The 23,802-nt window shown below is 38.6% G+C and overlaps 1 protein-coding gene across 7 annotated transcripts in view; it reads right to left on the bottom strand.

Moving 5' to 3' along the window:
• The window catches only part of SYNE2 (spectrin repeat containing nuclear envelope protein 2), a 351,348-nt gene that overhangs the window by 145,882 nt on the left and 181,664 nt on the right, over positions 1-23,802 (bottom strand). For all 7 annotated transcript variants that reach the window (XM_066272842.1, XM_066272840.1, XM_066272839.1 and 4 more), the window contains exons 43-47: positions 22,859-23,168; positions 21,490-21,654; positions 17,608-17,949; positions 3,359-3,514; positions 2,304-2,569 (exon numbers count right to left, since the gene is read on the bottom strand). In XM_066272842.1, the coding sequence (XP_066128939.1) occupies positions 2,304-2,569; positions 3,359-3,514; positions 17,608-17,949; positions 21,490-21,654; positions 22,859-23,168 (1,239 nt within the window). The remainder of the gene's footprint in view (positions 1-2,303; positions 2,570-3,358; positions 3,515-17,607; positions 17,950-21,489; positions 21,655-22,858; positions 23,169-23,802) is intronic.

Raw genomic sequence — 23,802 nt, forward strand, 5'->3', positions numbered from 1 at the left:
TGAATTCACGGACAAAAAGATTAGATTGTTTATAAGAGCACTCTGTCCTTAAAATAAGAATCTTGTTTACTGTGCCTTTCAATTACTTCGTGACAATGTAGAGGGCTCATTATAAAATGAGTATCATAAAATTTCAGAACTACAGGAAAAGAGAGGAGAGTGAGGGGAATGATGTATGTAAAACTATAACCTGCAAAGTACTTGTACAAAGGTTAGTCTAGAACTAAGAGAAATTAAAATACCACAACATCCAACCCCTTTGCTATCTTTACTCCAATAATAATGATAAGAATATTGACTAAGAAGTTATGATCATCAGACTAAGCTTTTGAATATAAAACTATTTCCTCGGGGGATATTACTGAAAGCAAACTCCATTTAGGCCTAAGTATAAAATAAACCTTTTTAATAATGAAAAGCTGGACCCTGGTCATTTGGCTCAGTGGTCGAGTGTCAGCCTTGAGTGTGGATGTCCCAGGTTCAATTCTCGTCAGGGCACACAGAAGAAGCACCCATCTGCTTCTCCGCCCCTCCCCCTCTTGCTTCTCTCTCTCTATCTCTCTCTTCTCCTCCTGTAGCCATGGCTCAATTGGAGCTAGTTGGCCCTGAGTACTGAGGATAGCTCCATGGCCTCTTCCTCAGATGCTAGGAAGGGTTCAGTTGCTGAGCAACAGAACAACGCCCCAGATGGGCACAGCATCACCCCCTAGTAGGCTTGCCTGGTTGGGGCGCATGCAGGAGTCTGTCTCTGCCTCATATCCTCTCACTGAATTAAAAAAAAGAAAAATAAAGAAAGAGAAAGAAAGAAAAGAAAAAAAGTGTTTATACATTAAAACTATACTGCTCACAAAAATTAGAGGATATTTCAAAAATGAGTATGAAGCGATAAAATATCCCCAAATTTTTGTGAGAGGTATATATCTAGAACAATTTACCATCATTTTCCAAAACAAAAGGACATCTATTTTAAAAGAAATCAGTACAATACATATATATTAAATCTGTTCCAAACAATTTAAACCAATTATGCTGATACTAGACAATTTATGCATAAATATTTTCACTCCCATAGTTTAGAATAAATTCTCTTTTTAAATTCTTTTTTATTTAATGAGAGGAGGGGAGGCAGAAACAGATTCCCACATACACTCCAACCGGGATCCACTCAACAAGCTTACTAGGGGGCGATGCCCTGCACATCTGGGGCACTTGCTCCGTTGCAACCGGAGACATTTTTTAGCATCTGAGGCAGAGGCCACGAAGCCATCCTCAGAGCCCAGGGCCAACTTGCTCTAATCAAGTTATGGCTGCAAGAGGAAAGGGGAGGAGAAGAGAGAGAAAAAAGCGAGAGGGAGAGGAGTGGAGAAGCAGATGGGTGCTTCTCCTGTGTGCCCTGACTGGAAATTAAACCCGGGACATCCAAATGCAGAGCCGATGCTCTACCACTGAGCCAACCATCCAGGGCCTAGAATAAATTCTTTTTTTTTTTTTTTTTTACAGGGACAGAGAGAGAGTCAGAGAGAGGGATAGACAGGGACAGACAGGAACAGAGAGAGATGAGAAGCATCAATCATCAATTTCTCGTTGCGACACCTTAGTTGTTCACTGATTGCTTTCTCATATGTGCCTTGACCACATGCCTTCAGCAGACCGAGTGACCCCTTGCTTGAGCCAGCAACCTTGGGTCCAAGCTGGTGAGCTTTTTGCTCAAGCCAGATGAGCCCGCGCTCAAGCTGACAACCTCGGGGTCTCGAACCTGGGTATTCCGCATCCTAGTCCGATGCTCTATCCACTGCGCCACCGCCTGGTCAGGCTAGAATAAATTCTTAATGAAAAGAACACTGAATTTCACAGAACATCAAGATATTTCACAGGCATTTAGAGTATGAATTAGAATCAGGTGTCCCCAAACTACGGCCCTGCGGGCCGCATGTGGCCCCCTGAGGCCATTTATCCGGACACCTCCCCCCTGCCATACTTCCGGAAAGGGCACCTCTTTCACTGGTGGTCAGTGAGAGGAGCACTGTATGTGGCGGTCCTCCAATGGTCTGAGGGACAGTAAACTGGCCCCTGTGTAAAAAGTTTGGGGACCCCTGAATTAGATGTTTAACAAATTAATTGGTCAAATTAATATCATTTTACTATAAAGTTAATATAAATAATTTTTTTGCACAAAACAGCATTTTTTGAAATGGCTTTCCATGTAGAATTAATTTTTACACTGTAGTATTAGAATCATAATATCCTTTATAATATAAACTCTTAAAACACTGAGAATGCAAGTCTTAAATTCTTACACTTACACTTTCAGACTTTCCTTTTCCATCAACAAGGCTTTCAGTGAGGATTCAGCCGCGGTAAGATGTTCCTGAAAATCTTGAAGGAGACAATATTGGCTTTCTTTATTTCTCTTCAAAGTAGTGAGTGCCTGAAGCAGATTGTCCAAGTGCTGCGCTGAATTCCTTGCACTGTGGAGAGCTAAGGCACTCGTTTCTGTCCTGTTGAGATATTCAGTTTGTTCCAGGGGCTCAATGGCTGCTTTCTTTGCTTCCAACTGGGTATATAATTCCTAAAAACAAGTCAAGGAAATCAGTAAGTACATACTCATTCATCCATTCACTCACTCATTCATTCATTCACTCATTTGCTCTCCCATGCTCTTTCCTTCCCAAAACACACTCTATCTCAAGAAGATGTTTTAAAGATATTATTTGCAGACAGAGAAAGTCCTGACATTGAAAAGATTTTTTTTTTTCATTTGAATTCTGTTAAAATCTAGACTAAAACTCATCATTGGTCTAGCCTTTCATAGTAATTCGATCACTCTACTTTGTTAAAAGGTTCTGCCATGGTGAAAGGAAGATTCATCTTATATTTTATTATTTACATACATTATCCCCTTTCCTGTTTCAGATACGTGTTTACTATTAGTTACCACTGTAGGGGTCATTTTTAAAACCATGGCCATGTAGTGCACTGTTCGGTTATTTTACATAGCCATCAGTACATAAACATAGCTATGGGGTAGGAAGTTGTCAGCATCAGAATACATGTGACAATGAAGAGGAATGATGACAAGTCAGAATCTCTAAATTCTGTTACTAAATAAGTAAGTTTTTAGGAACTTTGTGAAACAGAAAGAACACTAATGTTCATTAAACTCATCTACTTTTTAAATGGAAAGATTTATACAACTTACTGATTAGAACATAATTATATAGTTACCAAATTGATCATCAGGCAAAGGTTAAATAAGACTTTTCACTCTGGGCAAGCAAGTTTTTGGTAATTAAAATATATTGTATTGCACTGGATAAATAATGCAATCATGTTGTCAGTGTTTTTCTTGTTCCCATACCTCTATGTCTTTTAATTGTGCATTTCTTAACATAATGTCTAATTCTAAAGGTTGATTTTGCAGCTCATTGACTTTCTGCTCATCTTCAGTATTTTTCATGCTTTCTTGAATACCGAGAGAAAGTTGTTTTGATAAAAGCACCTCCACAGCTGAATTCTGAAAACATAAAAAGATTAATTGCTGAAGAGTCTACCTTCCAATTAAATAATTTTTATTTTTCTTGATGAAAGCATTGCAGTTTCTTCTGTTTATTCAAAGACTTTGTTAAAAAGTATATTTGAGCACTACCAAACAGAATTATTCAATGCACTATTTAATGCCAATATTGGAATCCCAAGAAAAATTAAACTTTTTTGACAAAATAGTATAGGACCTAGCAATGCTCAATTATATACAGAGGTATAATCTATATAGTCAAAGAAAAAAAACAGAGAATTAGGAAAATTCAAAATGATGCAGAGGGCTGTAGTTTAAAATAATAAGCGGATAAAGAGAGGAAACACCAAGATTTCACGATAAGAATAAATTAATTGTGCCTTATGTCAGTTAATAGTAAGAACTGTAAACTGAGTAACACAGAACAAGTTATATGGGGTAATTTGATCTTTTCTGAAAACTATAAAAATCTGAGATTCTCAATAGGATAAAAACAACATCTATATTCATTTGTTCATACTTTCAACAAATATTTGTTGAGTACCTATTATCATGAGGCACCATATAACAGAAATTTTAAAAGAGTTCCATAATTTTGCTAAGGTACTAGTTTTTATTTTCAGGTTACATTATAAATGAAATATCATTTAATTCTGCTATATACATACTTTCATGTCAATAAAATCAAGGTATCAAATCTATGAATAAAATGTGTCCACATCTCCAAACAAAGCTGAATTTCTTGTCTTAAGAATACTGCCTAAAATCAAAACTACAATGAGATACCACCTCACCCCTGTTAGATTAGCTATTATCAACAAGACGGGTAATAACAAATGTTGGAGAGGCTGTGGAGAAAAAGGAACCCTCATACACTGTTGGTGGGAATGTAAAGTAGTACAACCACTATGGAGGAAAGTATGGTGGTTCCTCAAAAAACTGCAAATAGAACTACCTTATGACCCAGCAATCCCTCTACTGGGTATATACCCCAAAACCTCAGAATCATTGATACGTAAAGACACATGTAGCCCCATGTTCATAGCAGCACTGTTCACAGTGGCCAAGACATGGAAACAACCAAAAAGCCCTTCAATAGAAGATTGGATAAAGAAGATGTGGCACATATACACTATGGAATACTACTCAGCCATAAGAAATGATGACATTAGATCATTTACAGCAAAATGGTGGGATCTTGATAACATTATACGGAGTGAAATAAGTAAATCAGAAAAAAAGAACTACATGATTCCATACATTGGTGGAACATAAAAACGAGGCTAAGAGACATGGACAACAGTGTGGTGGTTACCAGGGGTGGGGGGAGGGAGGACGCAGGAGGGAGGGAGGGAGAGATTTAGGGGGAGGGGGAGGGGCACAGAGAAAACTAGACAGAGGGTGACGGAGGACAATCTGACTCTGGGCGAGGGGTATGCAACATAATTTAATGACAAGATAACCTAGACATGTTTTCTTTGAATATATGTACCCTGAATTATTAATGTCATCCCATTAACATTAATAAAAATTTATAAAAAAAAAATAAAAAAAAGAATACTGCCTAGATAGCAATGTAAGATGTGAACAACAGGGGGAACTGGGAAGGGATACCTGTTTCTGGACTCTCTTTGCAACTTTCCTGTCAATGTGTAACTATTCTAAAATGAAAAGTTTACTTAATAAAACAGATACGGTCTGGAGCTTCACCAACACTAACTGGTAAAATAAATAAATAAATAAATAAATAAATAATCAGCTGACCAGTGTTACTACCTCGAAGTACTTAGATGGCTCAAGTTAGTTCTTTAAAAGTACTTAGCATAAGTCAGTTCTTTAAAAAGGTTTCAAATGATTGAAATGTTTGGAAATTTCCTCCAGTTCAACAATTCATTGTGGGTGAAATCTTGATGGAGGGCAGCATGCTGGGGGGGAAGGTCTGGGAAAGCTGTGAGAGGAACGGAGGGCGGCTCACACCAGGCTTCACTGGCCAGTGGGTCTCTGCCATGAGCCACGGGACTGAGGCGGACGCCTTCCTCTTTTCCACCTCTGACTCCGAGCAGCCCCATGCTCCACATGCAGATCGAGAGCTAGGCTCTAAGAAAACTTGACTTGTTACTAGCTACTAAGAGCTCGCAGCCCTGGGTCTCCCATACCTGTGGACCAGTGATGAGAACTAGCAACATTTGTAGCATGTCATTCGTAACCTGTCCTTAGTGGTCAGAGAGTGCATTCTGAAAAACCTCCAACCACCCCAAAACACCATTTGTTTACCAACCCCAAAAGCCATGTTTCTACCTTGGCAGAAAACCCGATAGAATAGCTCAAAGGAACATTTCAAATTGAAAAGGCAACATTTCCTTGCTCATGCCAGAGATATTGGAACAGTCAAGATCGTGACTGACTCCTGGAAAGATTCATTCATAGCCAGTTATCCTTTGCTCATCACCCTTGGCTATATTTTATTTTGAGTTTGTGGGCTTATTTGAAACATTTTATTTTAAATCATAAGCTATTGCTAACATACCTAAAAGAACAAAAATTACAGATTCTCATTACCTACAACACAAATATAAGTGATACAATTTTCCATATTAAAAATATAATTTATAGCCCAATCCTCATCCTTTTTTTCATCTCTTCTCCCCCCAGAACTAACCGCTAAAGCCCACACCTGTTTTTATACTTTCAATACATATATTAGTATTCATACAGTATCATTTTATGTATTTTTAATTCTTACAAAATTGAAGTCATGGACTTGTCATTTTATAATGTGTCATTTTTTCATTCAGCAGTATGTTGTAGCTGTCAACAGATGCAAATCTAGTACAGTCATGCAATTTTGTGCACTGTTCTGCTATCTGCATGAACACGGACTTATTTATCAGTCAGGCCACTGTAAACAATAACATTTTTCCAGTTTTTCCTATTACAGATACTGCTGTGATAAACACACATGTAGCATCTTATTGCACAAATGGGTGAGTTTCTTTAGGTTATTTCCCTTGAGCTGAAACTACTAGTCACAGATATGCTTCTTCTGATTATCAATACATAGTTACTGGCTTTTTTCCAAACTAATGACTGTAGTTTTTACTCCCACTAACATGGTAAAACAATTTGTATTTTCCCTAATCCTCTCCAATATTTGGTGCTAACAGACTTTTAACTTCTGCCCACATAGTGGATGTGAAATTGATATCATTATTATATAAATGGTATTTCCCTGATCGCTAACAAGACTAAGCTATACTCTTCATATGCTCATTGGCCACATAGGTCTTACCTTCTGTGAATCACATTTGCATCTCCTTTGTCTATTCTTTTTTTTTTTTTTTTTACACAAGAGACAGAGAGAGAGTCAGAGGAATAGACAGGGACAGACAGGAATGGAGAGATGAGAAGCATCAATCATTAGTTTTTCGTTGTGCATTGCGACTTCTTAGCTGTTCATTGATTGCTTTCTCATATGTGCCTTGACCGCGGGCCTTCAGCAAACCAAGTAACCCCTTGCTGGAGCCAGCGACCCTGAGTCCAAGCTGGTAAGCTTTTGCTCAAGCCAGATGAGCCCGTGCTCAAGCTGGCGTCCTCGGGGTCTTGAACCTGGGTCCTTCCACATCCCAGTCCAATGCTCTATCCACTGCGCCACTGTCCAGTCAGGCTCCTTTGTCTATTCTTGATTGAGATGCTTGTGATTTTTAGTGTGCTCTTCATATTCTGGATACTAATCTAAAAGTTTTATGCATTGAGATTATCATCTTCCAGTAAATTGGGTTTTTTTTTTGTTTTTTTAAAATTCATTTTTAGAGAGGAGAGAGAGAGACAGAGAGAGAGAAGGGGGGAGGAGCCGGAAGCATCAACTCCCATATATGCCTTGACCAGGCAAGCCCAGGGTTTCGAACCAGCAACCTCAGCAATCCAGGTCGATGCTTTATCCACTGCGCCACCACAGGTCAGGCCTTTTTTTTTTTTCAGTAAATTGTTTTTAAACTTTGTATGGGGTGTCTTTTGTTGAACAAGAGTTCAATGTTTTAATGCATTCAAACTAATCAATCTTTTCCTGTTTTGGCTTCTGCTTTGAAAGCCTGTTTAAGAAAGTCTTCCACACCCTGATATTACAAAAATATTCTTTATATTTTTTGGCAAAGATTGTAAAGTTTTTCTCTTCACATTTAAGTTTTTCTGTACTATATTTTTTTGGATGAAGTTTGTGGTTAGTAAGTATTTATGTGAAAATGTTAAGTATTTTGCCTCATTCTAGAATGACAATTCAGCTGGATATCAGAGCGTAGGCTGATGACTATTTTTCTTCCAGCCCCGTGAAGATGCTATTACATTACCTTCTGGCTTTCTGTGTTGAAAAATCTGTTGTCAGCATCACTGTTCATTTTCTCCAGTTGCCTCTGAGATTCTACACTCAGGCTCTGGTGATTTACTCTTTAACTACAATATATTGATGCAATTAATTTATTTTTATTTAGTTTGACCAAGTCTCTAATTCCTAAATCTGAAGAGACATATTTTCCCTTAACTATGGAAATTACCCAGCCTTGCTTTTGCTCCATTCTCTCCTCCTAGAACTCCTATCAAAATTGTGTTAGACCATCTCAGTACAGCCTCTGAGGCCTATTAAAATCTCTATCCTATTCTCCATCTCTTTAAACTCTGTGTTGGATTATGGGTAATTTTCTCCTTCACATATTCTAGCTTCAAGCTGTGTCAAGTTTGCTGCTTAGTCTGGCCATAGTAATATCAATTCCAATGACTATTCTTTTATTTATTGACATTCCATATAGTTCTTCTTCAAATCTTCTCTTTTTTCTCAAACTATTTTATTCTTTCCTTTTGATTTCAAATCTTTCTTTTATATCATTAATCTTTTAAAACATATTATTGTATATTCTTACAGACTTTCTTAATGTATCCTCTCATTTGTACTGAGGAGGACTCTTACCTATAATTGAGTGCTCTGATTTGTGTTATGATTTGACTGATTTATACTAATGCATAGTTATCAGACTTTTTTACTCCACTGTGGAAATCTCTTTGGCCTGACTGGTCAAAATGACCCATCTGTATAGATCTGTGCTTGCTTCTTCTTCCAAGTACCCCAAAAAGAAAGGGAGATGGATGGATAGATAGATAGATAGATAGATAGACAGACAGACAGAGACAGACAGACTGATTTTCAGAACAAGCTAATCCTAGTCCATTCTCTGGTTAGAGAGTTTCCTGTCCACCTTTCTCCTAGGGTAAAAGGTTTTCTAGAGGTGTTCATTGAGGATTCATCCTAATGCATGGCTCTTTTTTTTTTAATTTAGTGAAAGATGGGGAGGTAGAAACAGACTTCCACATGTGCCCAAACCGGGATCCACCTGGCAAGCCCACCAGAGGGCAATGCTTTTCCCTTCTGGGGCCATTGCTCCATTGCAACCAGAGCCATTTCTTAGCACCTGGGGCCAACTCGCTCCAATCAAGCCACGGCTGCAGGTGGGGAGAAGAGAGAGAGAGAAAGAGAAGCAATAGGAGGAGGGGGGGAGAAGCAGATGGTGCTTCTCCTGTGTGCCCCGACTGGGAATTGAACCCAGGAATCCACATGTTGGGCTGATGCTCTACTACTGAGCCAACCAGCCAGGGCCACATGGCCTATTATGAAATTTTATGAACTCTAAGTTGAGGGCTACCTGATTCTTTCTCTTTCCAATGCTCCTGGAATTCCTCTTTAAAAAAAATCTATGATTAGCATAAATGTAAGACAATATATAATTTCTAAACAGTATAATAAATATTGATCCTCTGAGCATAAATTTTCAAATTTAATAATAAATATAAAGTATAAAATTGCACTCTATTAGAAGCCTGGTTAAGTTACACTGCCAACTATGTTTACTTTCTTAAAAAAATGTTAAAAATTTTCAACCACTTCTCTTTCCTGAGAGTTTAGCCTATTTGGAAAAGGAGGCGAAAGAAAGAATATCATCAACTCTCCTTAAGGACAGAACCATAACATTTTCATCCTTTTGTCCCTTAATTCACAAAGAAAACATTTTACTTTAACCTTTAAAACACTGAGTTTCAAACAACTGAGCATTGTCTCTGGCTTGGCAAACGCATCAGCACAGCCCAGCGAGTCAGGTCCGTAACAGCTGCGCTGCCCTTCTCCCGCTGGGGTAGTGCTGCACAGCTACAATAATTCTCTGTCAGTGACAAGCCCACAGCTATCACTTGTACCCTGCCAACCAACAGTGGGACAGTGTCATACAAGCTCTACAGGATATATTTCTTTCTTCTCTAAAGCATTTCAATACAAAGTAAAGAAAAAATGATTCGAAGCATAAGCATAGATCCTCACCCTTAGAGAAAAAACTGAGAGGCAGATCAACATAGTGTCAGAGGCGGCCTCTTTATCTTGGCATAACGTCTACAATGTTAACACGACCTGGACGCTCTGTGACTCAGCCAGCCCCGCCTCCCTCTGGGGCCTCATGCAGTCCTCCACCGTTTGTGCAGGCTCCTTATTTCAGTTTCTGACTGCTCATGCTCTCTCCCACCACAAGAGAAAATTCTACCTTTTCTGTCCAGGATGCCCCAACACCCAGCCCTGAGCTCTGCTAACGCCGGTCTCAGTTCAAATACTGTTTCCTTAGGGAAGCTCTCTCTGACTGCAGTGCAGGTCAGACGCCTTCATTGCAGACTGTCATGGAAATGTGCCCCTTCCTTTAGCTCCTGCGATTAGTCTCTCATTAGTTAATTAGTGCATTAATGTATGTCTCCTCTTCCAGATTAGAAGCTCTATGAGAATACAGACCATGTCTATTTTTACTCAACACTGAACTATCACTGACTGTTCAATCTTTACTTAATGGATGCACAGATGAATTCATATTAATGAAAAAACAAGAGAATTTCAGTTAGTCTTTGGCTGTCAAGATTAACAACAAGTGGGGCTGTAAAGGGGAGAGGAAAGAAATTGAGAATGTGTCAGTCTATTTGTTTTTGACCAGATATCTGCTAGGAGTGCTAACAGGGTTTGATTGGGTTTAAGGAGAACAGAGAAGGTTCCCAACATCCACAAGAAACCAATAAAGGGTCCACTGAGGTCAGATAGCATATTAGCATATTAAACTGCAATAAACAAGCCACGTGACACAAAATAACGGAGTCAACCACCGTGCATCAGACAAGTAGAGGACACCTGGGTTTCTAGTTCTAGTTCTGCTACAATGTGAAGTTGGCCAATTGACATCTCTGATTTAACTCCCACACCTGAAATGCAAGGGTTAGGCTAGACGTTTTCTAAGGTGTCTCAGCTTAAGATTTCAGGACTTTGGAGAATGTTCACAAGTGCACGCTGCTCACAAATGGTAATACCATGTACACTATTTAAATCACTTGTCTTGTACAAGAATACATCTTGGATTGTGAAAAATACCTCAGAATGAGAAGATCTGCATGTTGCCAAGAAAGAGCAAAGCAGTACACACACTTCAAAGACAGAGCTGACACAAGACCCACTGTGTCTTCCATTACTAGCACATTTGCACTGTGTTACTAGAATGAACACCACCAGGAGTAGACATCATTTACCCCATGACAGAATACTTTTGCTCCAACGAGTGGTATTCCTTCTCGTTCTAGTACTAACTCCACTATGTTCCTACAGGCTCTCTCACAGCTGCGTGCCCTGCCCAGTTCCTGTATCTGTGATCGTCCGCTTTCCAGGATTTCCCTTCTTAATTAAACTATAAATGCTCAGGAACTTTTGAAGAGAACAAAAAAGGATTCAGACATGCTAACAATTATACTTAATGACAAGGAAATGAAAGAAGTAATTACAGACAAAAGATTGCCTTTTTTAAGTGCAATGAAGTTATGTATATTGGCTTTCGGGAAGAATGGGGCAAGAAAATCCATTCAATACCTGTGCAGATGTAATGTTGCTTTCTGTGTTTTCAGAAAAAGAGTAAATTAAGATCTATTGATTTCCCTGATTTTTCTCATCATTGTACTTAATAGACACCTAAAATCTTAGATTACTCAGTCCTCACTTTTTATCGTATAATTTGCTACTTCACTTAACCTATATAAAATTTTTTAAATAAAAATAACAAAATTTTAAATCATCTTATGCATCATAAATTATCAATAACTATATAGGAAGGGAGAAATGAAAGACAGTTCTGCCTTTCCATACTTAAACAGTTTTCTAAATTAATACATACAAAAACATCCAGTATAATATGAGCTCATAAGCACCTATACTCTTCAGACTGCCATTTTGTGCCTCGAATTCTGCCTCTGCCTTACTACCTTTTTTTTTCTAGTTAGAGAGACAGACACAGAGAGAGAGAGACAGAGAGAGGGACAGATAGGGACAGACGGGGAGAGAGATGAGAAGCATCAATTCTTTGTTGAGGTACCTTCATTGTTCATTGATTGCTTTCTCACTCTGCCTTACTATTTTTGATATTAAGGAAGAAGTTAGTCAAAGGTCTAGATCTAAAGCATCCCCAATGTTTCATTTAAAATAAAATTCTTGGCAATGAATTAAAAAATACACATGCCGTATAAGCAATTATTGAAAAGTACAATCATATTTTCAATAAAACTCTAAGATCAAATGAAATTTATTAAAGAAAATTAAAACTCTAAAAATTCTTCTTGCCTGGTCTGTGGTGGTGCAGTGGATAAAGCATCAACCTGGAATGCTGAGGTCTCCAGTTTGAAACCCTGGGTTTGCCTGGTCAAGGCACATATGACAAGCAACAAGCAAGCAATGAACAACTCCTGTAAGGCAACTGTGAGTTGATACTTCTCGCTCTCCCTCTCCTCTCTCTGTAAAAATCAATAAATAAAATATGGTTCTGACTGGTTGGCTCAGCAGTAGAGCATTGGCCTGGTGTGTGGAAGAAGGCTTGGGTTTGATTCCCAGTCAGAGCACACAGGAAAAGTGCCCATCTGCTTCTCCACTCCTCCCCCTTCTTTCACTCTTTCTCCTCCCCTCCTGCAGTTTGGCTGCGGACCGGAGCAGCACCCCAGATGAGCAGAACATCGCCCTCAGGAGGGCTCACTGGTGGATCCCGGTTGGGGTGCATGCAGATTTTTTTATTAAGTGAGAGGAGGTAGGCAGGGACAGATTCCCGCATGTGCCCCAACCAGGATCCACCCAGCAAGCCCACTGGGAGGTGATGCTTTGCCCATCTGGAGCCATTGTTCCATTGCAACTGGAGCCATTTTTTAGCACCTGAGGCAGAAACCATAGAGCTATCCTCAGTGCCTGGGGCCAACCTGCTCTAATAGAGCCATGGCTACAGGAGAGGAGGAGAAGAGAGAGAGAGAGAGAGAGAAGCGAGAGGGGAAGGGGTAAAGAAGCAGATGAGTGCTTCTCCTGTGTGCCCTGACCAGGAATTGAACCCGGATATCCACTGGCTGGGCTGATGCTCTACCACTGAGACAACTGGCCAGGGTCAATAAATAAAATCTTTAAAAAGATAGATAAAATAAAAAATAAAAATTCTTCTTGAGACGATTTAAAATAATCTCATAAAAGCACCTTTAGATTCCAAAAAGGCATATGAAATGAAAATTATATAATTAGTTAAAACTTTAAACTGTATTCCCACATTGCAGCAGAATAATCAGCACAAAAGAGGTCTTAATAAATGCTTTTAATGAATCAAGTGCTTATTTTCTCAATCATAATGTTTTTATTAGATTTATACTTCAATAAAATGTGCTTTTATGTGCTCTGTGTATTCATTATATAAAAACTCCAGCTGAAGTCATTTAAAATGTCTTATATGTGTCACATTATACTTGTATTATATTTGTCCATACATATTTTTATTCTTGTTACTAGTTGTGGTTCAACTTTAAAATTGCTCTTGATCTTCCATAGTCTAATACTATATAAAATTAAGTAAATACAGCCAATATTTACAGTAGAGAAAATAAGAAGCACAGAGTCAGAAAGATTCATGTGACAAAAGAGTAAAAAAAAATTGTTTCTAAGGACTTAAAACTACCTTCCTGTAATCCAGACCTGTGAAAATCATTTGAAGACTTTTCCAAAAGCTGATATAGAACTGCAAAAGACCCTGAATAGCCAAAGCCATCTTAATGAATAAGAACAAAGTTAAAGAATCATACTACCTGATATCAAACTATATTACAAGGCCATAGTAGTTAAAACAGCATGGTACTGGCATAAAAACAGCCATATAAATCAATGGAACAGAATAGAGAGCCTAGAAATAAACCCATGACTTTATGGTCAATTAATATTTGACAAAGGAGGCAAGAGTCTACAATAGGGTAAAGATGATCTATTCAATAAATGATGTTAAGAAAATTAGACAGCCTGGCCAGTGGTGGCGCAGTGGGCAGAGCGTCAACCTGGGACACTGAAGTCCCAGGTCTGAAAACCCGAGGTTGCCGGCTTGAGCACAGGCTCATCTGGCTTGAATATGGGATCATAAACATGATCCCATGGTTGCTGGCTTGAGCCCAAAGGTCCCGGGCTTGAGCCCAAAGGTCCCAGGCTTGAGGAAGGGCTCACTGGCTCGGCTAGAACCCCCCCACCTGTTAAAACATGTCTGAGAAACAATCAATGAACAAATAAAAGTGACACAACTATGAGTTGATGCTTCTCATCTCTCTCCCTTCCTATCTGTTTCTCTCTCACTAAAAAAAGAAAAGATAATTGGACAGATACATGCAAAAAAATGAAATCAGATACCTTCTTACACCATAAACAAAAATAAACTCAAAATGAGTTAAGGACTTAAATGTTAAGACTTCAAACCATAAAAGTCCTAGAAGAAAAGATAGGCAGTAAAATCTCAGACCTTTCTCACAGCAATATTTTTTGATATATCGCCTTGGGCAAGGAAAATGAAAGAAAAATTAAACAAATGGGACTACATACATCACACTAAAATGTTTTTTCAGAGCAAAGGAAACCATCAACAAAATGAAAAGACAATCCACTAAATGGAAGAACATACCTGCCAATAATACATCTGATAATGGGTTAATATCCAAAATTTAAAAAGAACTTATAAAACTCAATACCAAAAAAGCAAATAATCGAATTTAAAAATGGGCAAAGAACCTGAATAGACACTTCTTAAAAGAGGACATACAGGTGGCCAATAGACATATAAAAGATACTCAATGTCATTAATTACCAAACAACTGCAAATTAAAACCATAATGCGGTATCAACTCACACCTGTCAGAATACCTATCATCAACAAATCAACAAACAAATGTTGGCAAGGACGCAGAGAAAAGGGAACCCTCGTGTACTGTCGGTGGAAATGCAGATTGGTGCAGCCGCTGTGGAAAGCAGTATGAAAGTTACCTCAAAAAATTGCCTTATGACCCAGCAATTCTACCTCTGGGAATATGTCTGAAGAAACCTGAAACACTAATTCAGAAGAATATATGCACCCCTATGTTCACTGCAGCATTATTTATTTATAATAGCCAAGATTTGAAAGCAGCCCAAGTGTCCATCAGCAGATGAGTGAATAAAAAAGCTTGTGCTACATTTACACAATGGAATTCTACTCAGCCATAAAAAAAAGAAAAGATAAGAAATCTTACCCTTTGTGACAGCATGGATAGACCCGGAGAACACTATGCTAAGGGAAATAAATCAGTCAGAGAAAGACAAGTACCAGATGACTTCACTCATATATGGAATCTAATGAACAAAATTAACTAATAAAATAGAAATAGATTTATAAAGAACAGACTGACAGCTGTCAGAGAGGAGGGGGTTTGAGCAACTGGGTGAAAATGGTGAAAGGGTTAAGTAAAAAAAGAACCTGAAAAACAAAAAACAAACAAAAAACTCACAGGCGCAGACAACAGTATGGTGATTACCAGGAGAAGGGGAGAGGGGTGGGGGTAGAAGAGAGTAAAGGGGGAAAAGACAGTCATGAAAGAAGACTTGACTCAGGTGGTGAATACAAAATAAAACATACAGATGATGTATTACAGAATTGTACACCTGAAACCTATATAATTGTATTAACCAATGTCAATCAACCAATCAATTCAATAAAAAAAGAAAAAGAGACTTAAGTCCCTTCATCTTCTCTGAAAAAAAATTCTAATACAGTATCATAAATTATCAATAACTTGTCATTCAATATTAAGTAAAAGCCTCATAAAAACTTAAAAATCAATATTGGATTATGACTTTTATTTGTTTTATTCTATTGAATTTTGAAGGTTCACAGGCAAAATGGGTCACAGAAGCTAATTTTAAGTTTATTAAACAACTCCCTTTAGCTATGTCTTATATTATTAGTATAATAGCACTCAGGTATTTTTCCTTTTTTATTTTTTATTATTTTACTATTTTCATTTTATTTTTTTTGTTAAATGAGAGGCAGGGAGGCAGAGAGACAGATTTCAGCATGTGCCTGGACCGGGATCCACCTGGTAAACCCCCTACAGCAGTGGTCCCCAACCTTTTTTGGGCCATGGACCAGTTTAATGTCAGAAAATATTTTCACGGACTGGCCTTTAGGGTGGGACGGATAAATGTATCACGTGACCGAGACACGCGTCAAGAGTAAGTCTTAGACGGATGTAATAGAGGGACTCTGGTCATTTTTTAAAAATAAAACATCATTCAGACTTAAATATAAATAAAATGGAAATCATGTAAATTATTTATTCTTTCTCTGCGGACTGGTACCAAATGGCCCACAGACTGGTACCGGTCTGCGGCCCGGGGGTTGGGGACCACTTTCCTACAGGGTGATGCTCTGCCCATCTGGGGCAGCTGCTTCATTGCTCGACAACCAAGCTATTTTAGCGCCTGAGGCGAGGCCATGGAGCCATCCTCATCGCCGGGGTCATATTGCTCAAACCATTAGAGCCATGGCTGCAGGAGGGGAAGAGAGAAAGACAGAAAGAAAGAAAAGGGCAAGGGGGAGGTGTAGAGAAGCAGACAGTCGCTTCTCCTGTGTGCCCTGACTGAGAATCTAACCGGGGACTTCCACATGCCAGGCCGACGCTCTACTGCTGAGCCAAACGGCCAGGGCCATATTTTTCCTTTTTTTTTACTTAACTACTGCACCTACACATCAAGAGTGGCACCTACAGGGCCCTAAATCCTAAGACCTATTTCATTAGCAATACCTAATGCTGGAAGTTATAAGTCTTTTCTCTTGGCCAGTGAGATGTTCTGTTAGCATTTAACCTTGTTTTATACACTTTTAGAAAACCCTATCTGGTTCTTCTAATCCTCTACAACAGCATAAGTGCATGTTTTCTTCATTCCTGTTGCTTACATATTCCAGAAAAAGCTGATGAGAACTCACACCTGAATGGTCTAACCTTTGCTATGGTCCCGCTGGACCCTGATTGTGAGATACTGCCAACAGGGAATATCTTTCAAATATAATTTACTAGATGGCTCCCTGTGCCTTTTCCATTTTAATCTCTTACCTATGAGAAAGCTCTTTAAGAGCCACAGGAAAATGTACCCATTTGGTTGTTTAGAATGAAAACAAAACAACATTCTTCTTTCTTCTCCCCAGGGAAAACTAGGAGCCTGATTGTTGATATTCTCACACCAAATGATCTGACAACATTTCAAAAATACATTTGCAGTATAGGGTTAACATAAGAAGAAGGAGAAAAAAAGAAATCTAGCCTTTCAAACAGTCTCTGATTTCATTAGAACATCAACCAAAAAAACACACAAAAAAACAGGGCTCTTGGATTTTTTTTCTAAGAAAATGGGTAAAACAAATTTTCTTTTCTTTTGCCTTTTCTAATTTGCCTTTCTGCTCTTGACCCACGAAACTATATCTGATTACATATCACAGAGAATAATAAACCTAAATTGATGACTGACATTTTAACAGACTGAACAGTAATATTTCACCACTGAAATCTTGGACAGTTTTCTAAGGGCTCTCTTTACAAGTGGGCAACTTAAATAGCCAGCACACTGAGGGTTTAATTATGAAATCAGAAGGCTTGATTCACGACCCTCTTTTCAAATCCCAACACCTCTTCATTCTCCGACGCGGTGTCGCAGAGATGCAATCACAAGCACTTACCTTGTTTACTTCCAAGTCTTTCTCCAACTTTTCCACTGCAGCTGAGTCCTGAGTGGACTCCTGCACGTCAGACGTGACCTGCTTCTCTCTGCCTGGCAGAGTAATCTCTTCTTTCTTTTCTGTTGAGCATTCTGATTTGAGAATGCTGTTGAGATAATTTTCCATCTCCTGCTTAGCACATTCAAGTCTGTTTTCCAAATCTTTTTGTTTACACTTAAGTGATTTTATATCATCTTTAATAACCTTCTGTCCCACTGAAGATGTATTTTGCTTGATGGATTTTGCTAAATCTAAAATCTTCTCTAATGTGCCATCTTGTAAACGGAGTCTATTCTCTAGTTCCTGTGAGTGGAGAAAACATTGTCTTAAGAAGTATCTCTGTTCAATTGTCACAAGAGTTAATTGACTTTTGTAAATCACAACGCATTCTGCTCCACTAGTGGGAAGAAGGAAAAACTTATCAGCTCATATCACAAAGAAGAAACTCTGGGTAAAATTTAAAGGAAGGTAGCATCCCAGATCAAATTCTCAAACAGATTTTATATACAAATAAAAATTTTTAGGAAGTAAAAATTTTCACAACACCATTCCTAAAGCATTGGAGGCAATCAATACATATTTGTTGAGTATATATTTAGTTCAAAATACAGCCTTTTAACATAATCAAAACACTAAATAATAAATGCTTATTGTTTGCAAAAACAATTAAAAAAATAAAAAAATCATTTAATGAATCTAATGTTAGTATTTAAAATTCAGAGCCCTGGCCCAGTAGATCAGTTGGTTAGAGCATCATCCTGCTACGCCAAGGTTGCGGATTCAAAACCTGGTTAGGGCACATACAAGAAATATTTAAAATTCAGAACAAAACTGGTATATATATACCATGGAATACTACTCAGCCATAAGAAATGATGACATCGGATCTTTTACAACAACATGGATGGACCTTGATAACATTATACTGAGCAAAATAAGTAAATCAGAAAAAAATAGGACCTATATGATTCCATACATAGGTGGGACATAAAAATGAGACTCAGAGACATGGACAACAGTGTTGGGGTTACAGGGTGGGGGGGAGGAGAGGGAGGGGGTTGGGGGAGGGGAGGGGCACAAAGAAAACCAGTTAGAAGGTGACGGAAGACAATTTTATCAATGTCACCCCATCAAAATTAATAAAAAAAAATGTGTCTCACGGCTAATTCAGGCAGATAGAAGAATAGTATAAGGATGCTAATTCTGCTTCTCAGGCCACATCCTGCAAAAGGGGCCCCAAGCAAATGGGTGATTTGGCTCCTCTGATTTTGCCAATTGGATTAAAAAAAAAATAGGTCAGGAACGCCCTGAAATGGAACTAACAGTACATGAGCATAAATTTAAAGGACTTTTAGATACTGGAGCCTCCTTCCTGGCCCACTCATGCAGCAGTCACAGAATTACAAGGTATAGAGCAGAGTAAATCCCCTCAACAAAGTTCTAATTGTCTACATTGGTAAGATTAAGAAGGTCACTCTGGATTTTTTAAGCCTTATGTGCTCCCTGGATGGCCAGTTGATTTGTGGGGTAGAGATGTTTTGAAAAATATGGGAGCATTGCTTGTCAGTCCTAATGGTTTAGTCAGTACTCAGATGCTTGATCGGGGATTTTAGCCCACCAAGGGACTAGGGAAAGAACAGTGAGGAATTCTCACAACCATAGAAATGGCACCCATTACCAGAAGGTGTGGATTAGGATATCAAAATTTAGCATAGGGGCCTCGGTAGCTCCTGCCACCTCAATAATGCATTGCGCAGACCCAATTACTTGGAAATGAGATAATCCTGTATAGGCAGACCAATGGCCCCTTTCTCAGGAGAAACTTAGGGCAGTTGCTCAATTGGTACAAAAGCGGCTATAGCTTGGGCACATTGAACCATCTAATAGCCCATGGAATACACTTCCATATTTTGATCTTGTTGCCTCCTGGATTAAATCAATCTATCTAGTGCAACATCTTAGATATAGCAAGAGCTCAATCAGCATTTACTAAATGTATACATGAATGAAGGAAGCTAATTTGAGAACTCTAGACTCAAGTAATTTGAGGTTCTATAGTAGGTATTGATGTTAGCATTGAAATAGAATAAACCTTAAAGTTACTAGATGAACAATGCAAAATTTATTAATCACTATCTGAATGGACCACTCAAAAAATATTCATTCACTCAACTAACAGTAAGTGTTATGATAGGTTCTGAAGTTACATAGATGAGTAAAACCCAGTCTCTTCAAGTTCCTACAGTCCAATGAGAAAGACACAGAAGTAAACAATTGTAATTGAATGTGACAAGATCTATGCTAACAAATATACACAGGTCACTGAAACATTTTAAACTGAAAGAAGGGAGTTCCAGATTTGCATGTTAGACACATCCAGGAAGGTGTGCTGGAGAGGCTGGCATGCAGGCAGGGAGCCTGTTCAGAAGCCCAATGCAGGGATCTGTGAGATGAAGGCCTGTTCTAAGGCAGCCACAATGGGGGCCACAGGGAGGGGTAAGTGTAGAGACATTCCTGAGATGGAAGCATCAGACAGCGCTGGATGTCTGACTAGACTGGAAAGTCCAGGAGAGGAACTCCAGGTTCCTGATTTAAAAGCCTGGGGAGACAGTGGAGATATTCATGAAGTCAATATAATAGATAAAGCAGGCTCACTGTTAGAGAGCCCTCCAAAGATGGAGGAAGGGAAGGAGAAGCCAGTTCGTTTTTGGACGAGGTGAACTACAAATAACAGCGATACAACCGAGGACAGAGGTGTAGTGGAGAGTCAGAAAAAGCACTCACCAGACTGGGGTCAGGAGACTCGAGTTGTAGCCCCCACCCTGTCATTTAACCTGAGTGACCTTGTCAGTCCCTCGCCTTGCCACATCTCAGCTCATTATGTATAAGTAGAGGGTCTGAATGTGACGGCCTCTGTGCTTCCTTCTATGTACAGCAAAAGCATATGTTTCCATTTCTCAACAGGAGCCTAGCCCCTCAGGGTGAGGTTTATGTCTTGTACTTTTCCCAATATCCGTGGCACCCAAACAGGGCCTTGGACATGATGAGGCCTCAACGTCTGTCAAATTATCACTGCTAAACAGGGAGGCAGACCTGCCCTAACCTGGATGGCCATTCTGGAGAAGTCTGGCTTGATTCCCAGGTCCTTAAAAGGAAGAGATGTGACATTCCCCAGCTCCTGTCAGAAGTGCTGCCCTGAGACTCACCCCATGAAATCTCCAGGCAAAGGACAGCGAAAGGAGCCTAAGAACTGCTTTACTTTGTTTTCTTCTAGAAGACCCCACGGGGGCCTGTGTGTGTTGGCTCCGCTAACAGTGAGAATCCCAGGACTGTGATTGGAGGATGTGGGGAAAGGGCTGCGTCCTCAGGGTATACAGCAAGGTGTTATCGGAGTTAGTGTGAGAATTTTGGAAGTCCTACAGCGAGGAGAGAGCTCTAATGTAGTCTGCCAGTCTGAAAATTAATAAAAGTTACGCAACTCCTCCCCACCCCGATGAAGACCGCAAAATGGAAACATGTCCCCCATCTTGTATCATCTGCATCCTTGGGACTACCCAGTCTCTCCTGGAATCACTGCGTTGTTGTTCCTGAAACAAAGGCTACAGACTGATCAGGGGTGGAATCATCCGAGGGTCCTGAGTGCAGGGACCATTTATAATACAAATACACTGTAAATGGATTTGGTCACTAAAGAACTTTCCTATTCTTTTAATGACTGGTCAGAACTTTATCTAACAGACATCTGAACAGCCCTTGGATTTCAAACCGAAGACACTAGTGAGTAAAATTCTAATTAAAATTGAGCTTTTTAAACGTCTGTCATGCCTGGACATTGTTCAATACCTGCAGTTCATGCAGATTTTCCTCCACTTCTAGCTGATCCACAGGCTTGTCAGAAAAAGAAACAACTTCCTTGGAGATAGTGTCCAATTCGGTATTTAGCTCTGTCATGCAAACCTGGAGCGAGTGATGTTCCTGAACATGACCTTCCAACTTTTGCACGGAATCCTAAAAATAAAACCGTTGACAATGTATTAATTATTGCTCTCCGAATTTTCTCACTGAGATAATAATTAAATTGTTCATAAATACTTGTTTTCTGAGGATTCACCTCGAAACAGAAATATGGCCATAAACTGTCCAGAGTTCTTTCTGCGTTTAGTGTTTTGAGATAGTTCACTGTAAAATCTCCCTTTTCCCCCACACAGTGACCCTTATTGAAACCACACTTCTTTCCCCCCCATGCTTCTGTGCCTTCATTTTATTCCTGAGGACAATTTATTTGTCAAGAGGTTTATAAAATGAAATGCTTACAAATTATATCATCAAATCACAAACATCTATAATAAAGTCCCTTAATTATCCTGCTTGCTAAACCCAAGTTCCCACACTTGAAAATGAGACTATATGAGATCAACCTAACCCCTGATTCTTTTCATAAGATTCAAACTCTAAAATTGTGTGTTAGAAAAAAGTAATCCTAACTCAAGAGCAAAACCATCTCTAGGTTCTCTTCCTGGAACAAGAAAATAAGGTGATCACAGCTCATTAGAAAAGTGGCAAATGTTAAACGAAACAACTTAGAGCCAAGTGGGTGTGTCTTCACGGCAGCACAATTCTATCTATATAAGGAGAATTTCTTACCCAAGTAATTCTTACATGGAAGCTGGTCTTCAATATGCAAGGAATTATAAACAGTTATTTTAAGAGAATACACTCCCCCACGACAAAGTGACATTTCACTTCTTAACTCTTTTACTATTGATCATATAAAAAGACATGAGGGAGGAATACTAATAAGGTTTATACAGAATAACGAATACAAACTAGGATAACAGATGGATGATGGATGGATGGATGGGTGGATGGATGGACGGACAGATGGATGGATGGATGGACAGATGGATGATGCATGAATAACTGACACAATCATTTTCACTGAGACAGCTAAACAAATCTAAACTCTTCCTATTTCTGAAGAGGGGCACTTCAATGAGAGATAATAACATTATCATCAAATACTACATGAAGGATTCTTCTAGCAAAACTGACTGATTGGTTTGATTCCTCCATCCTTGAGAAGTTTTCATCTAAAAGTGATATATTAAATTTAAAGAGCTTTTCGTTCTCCAAAAGAACAAAAGAAGAAGTTTCTGCATACAAATCGTACATAATTATGACAATCATTTAAAATTTATTTGGACCATTTCACCTGCAGTTGTTGAAGAAGACTTTCATGTAGATGCTTTATTTCTAGCCAAGGCTCTTCACTGAAGTTGGGATTTTTAGTGCATTCTAAGAGATAATTTCCTTGAGATTTTAGCTCCTTTAGCAAGGATGTCAAATCTTGTGCTTTCTGGAGGAATTTCTTATAAATTTTCAACTGAGCTTTCTTCTCCTGCAAACCAGGTTGCAGAGCAAAGCCCACTTCTTGTTTCTTTTTTAGTTCTGTGAGCATTAATCTCAGATCCTCCTTGCTTTGCAAATACTTCTCCCCTTCTAGAAGAATCTTTTCTTGATGGCTGAATTTAACAAAATATTTAACAAAGGGAACGACACTTTGCATATTATAATGTAACATATTATAATAAAAAAAGCATTACGGTAACACTAATATACATTATTCTTTACAGACATTTTTTTGACATTGTAAACAGCACTGGGTTTAGCTCAGAAATTAAGGGAAAAAATATTTGTATTATTACTGAAAGTTTATTGTGTTTTGTTACATAATTTGACCTGAGTACAAATATACATATTTAATAATTTAGATATCAAACTATTGGTTTTCATTATGTTTAAATATAATTATATTACTCTTGTTTTTTTTTCATGTCTGTAAAACAAATAAGCATTCAGTATATTGGACAACTAACTAGCTTACTCTTTTTATATCTTAAATTTAGCTTTGATCTGATTGTCTCTGAAATACATATATACCATTCACATTTCCATCAAACATTAAATGGATCATTGAAGATGTGATCTGAATTAAAGTTTTCACCACATATCCATTGATTTCAGGCATTTACCAGTGTTTGCACATGTAAGAATCTCTTAGAATACATATTTAAAAGCATTAATGATCCCACAATTATACCACACAGATGCTGAGGTTGTCTGGGGGAAGGGAGTTGGAAGGTGGAATGATAAACA

The sequence above is a fragment of the Saccopteryx bilineata genome, chromosome 4, assembly GCF_036850765.1.
Source record: "Saccopteryx bilineata isolate mSacBil1 chromosome 4, mSacBil1_pri_phased_curated, whole genome shotgun sequence".
Classification (NCBI taxonomy): domain Eukaryota; kingdom Metazoa; phylum Chordata; class Mammalia; order Chiroptera; family Emballonuridae; genus Saccopteryx; species Saccopteryx bilineata.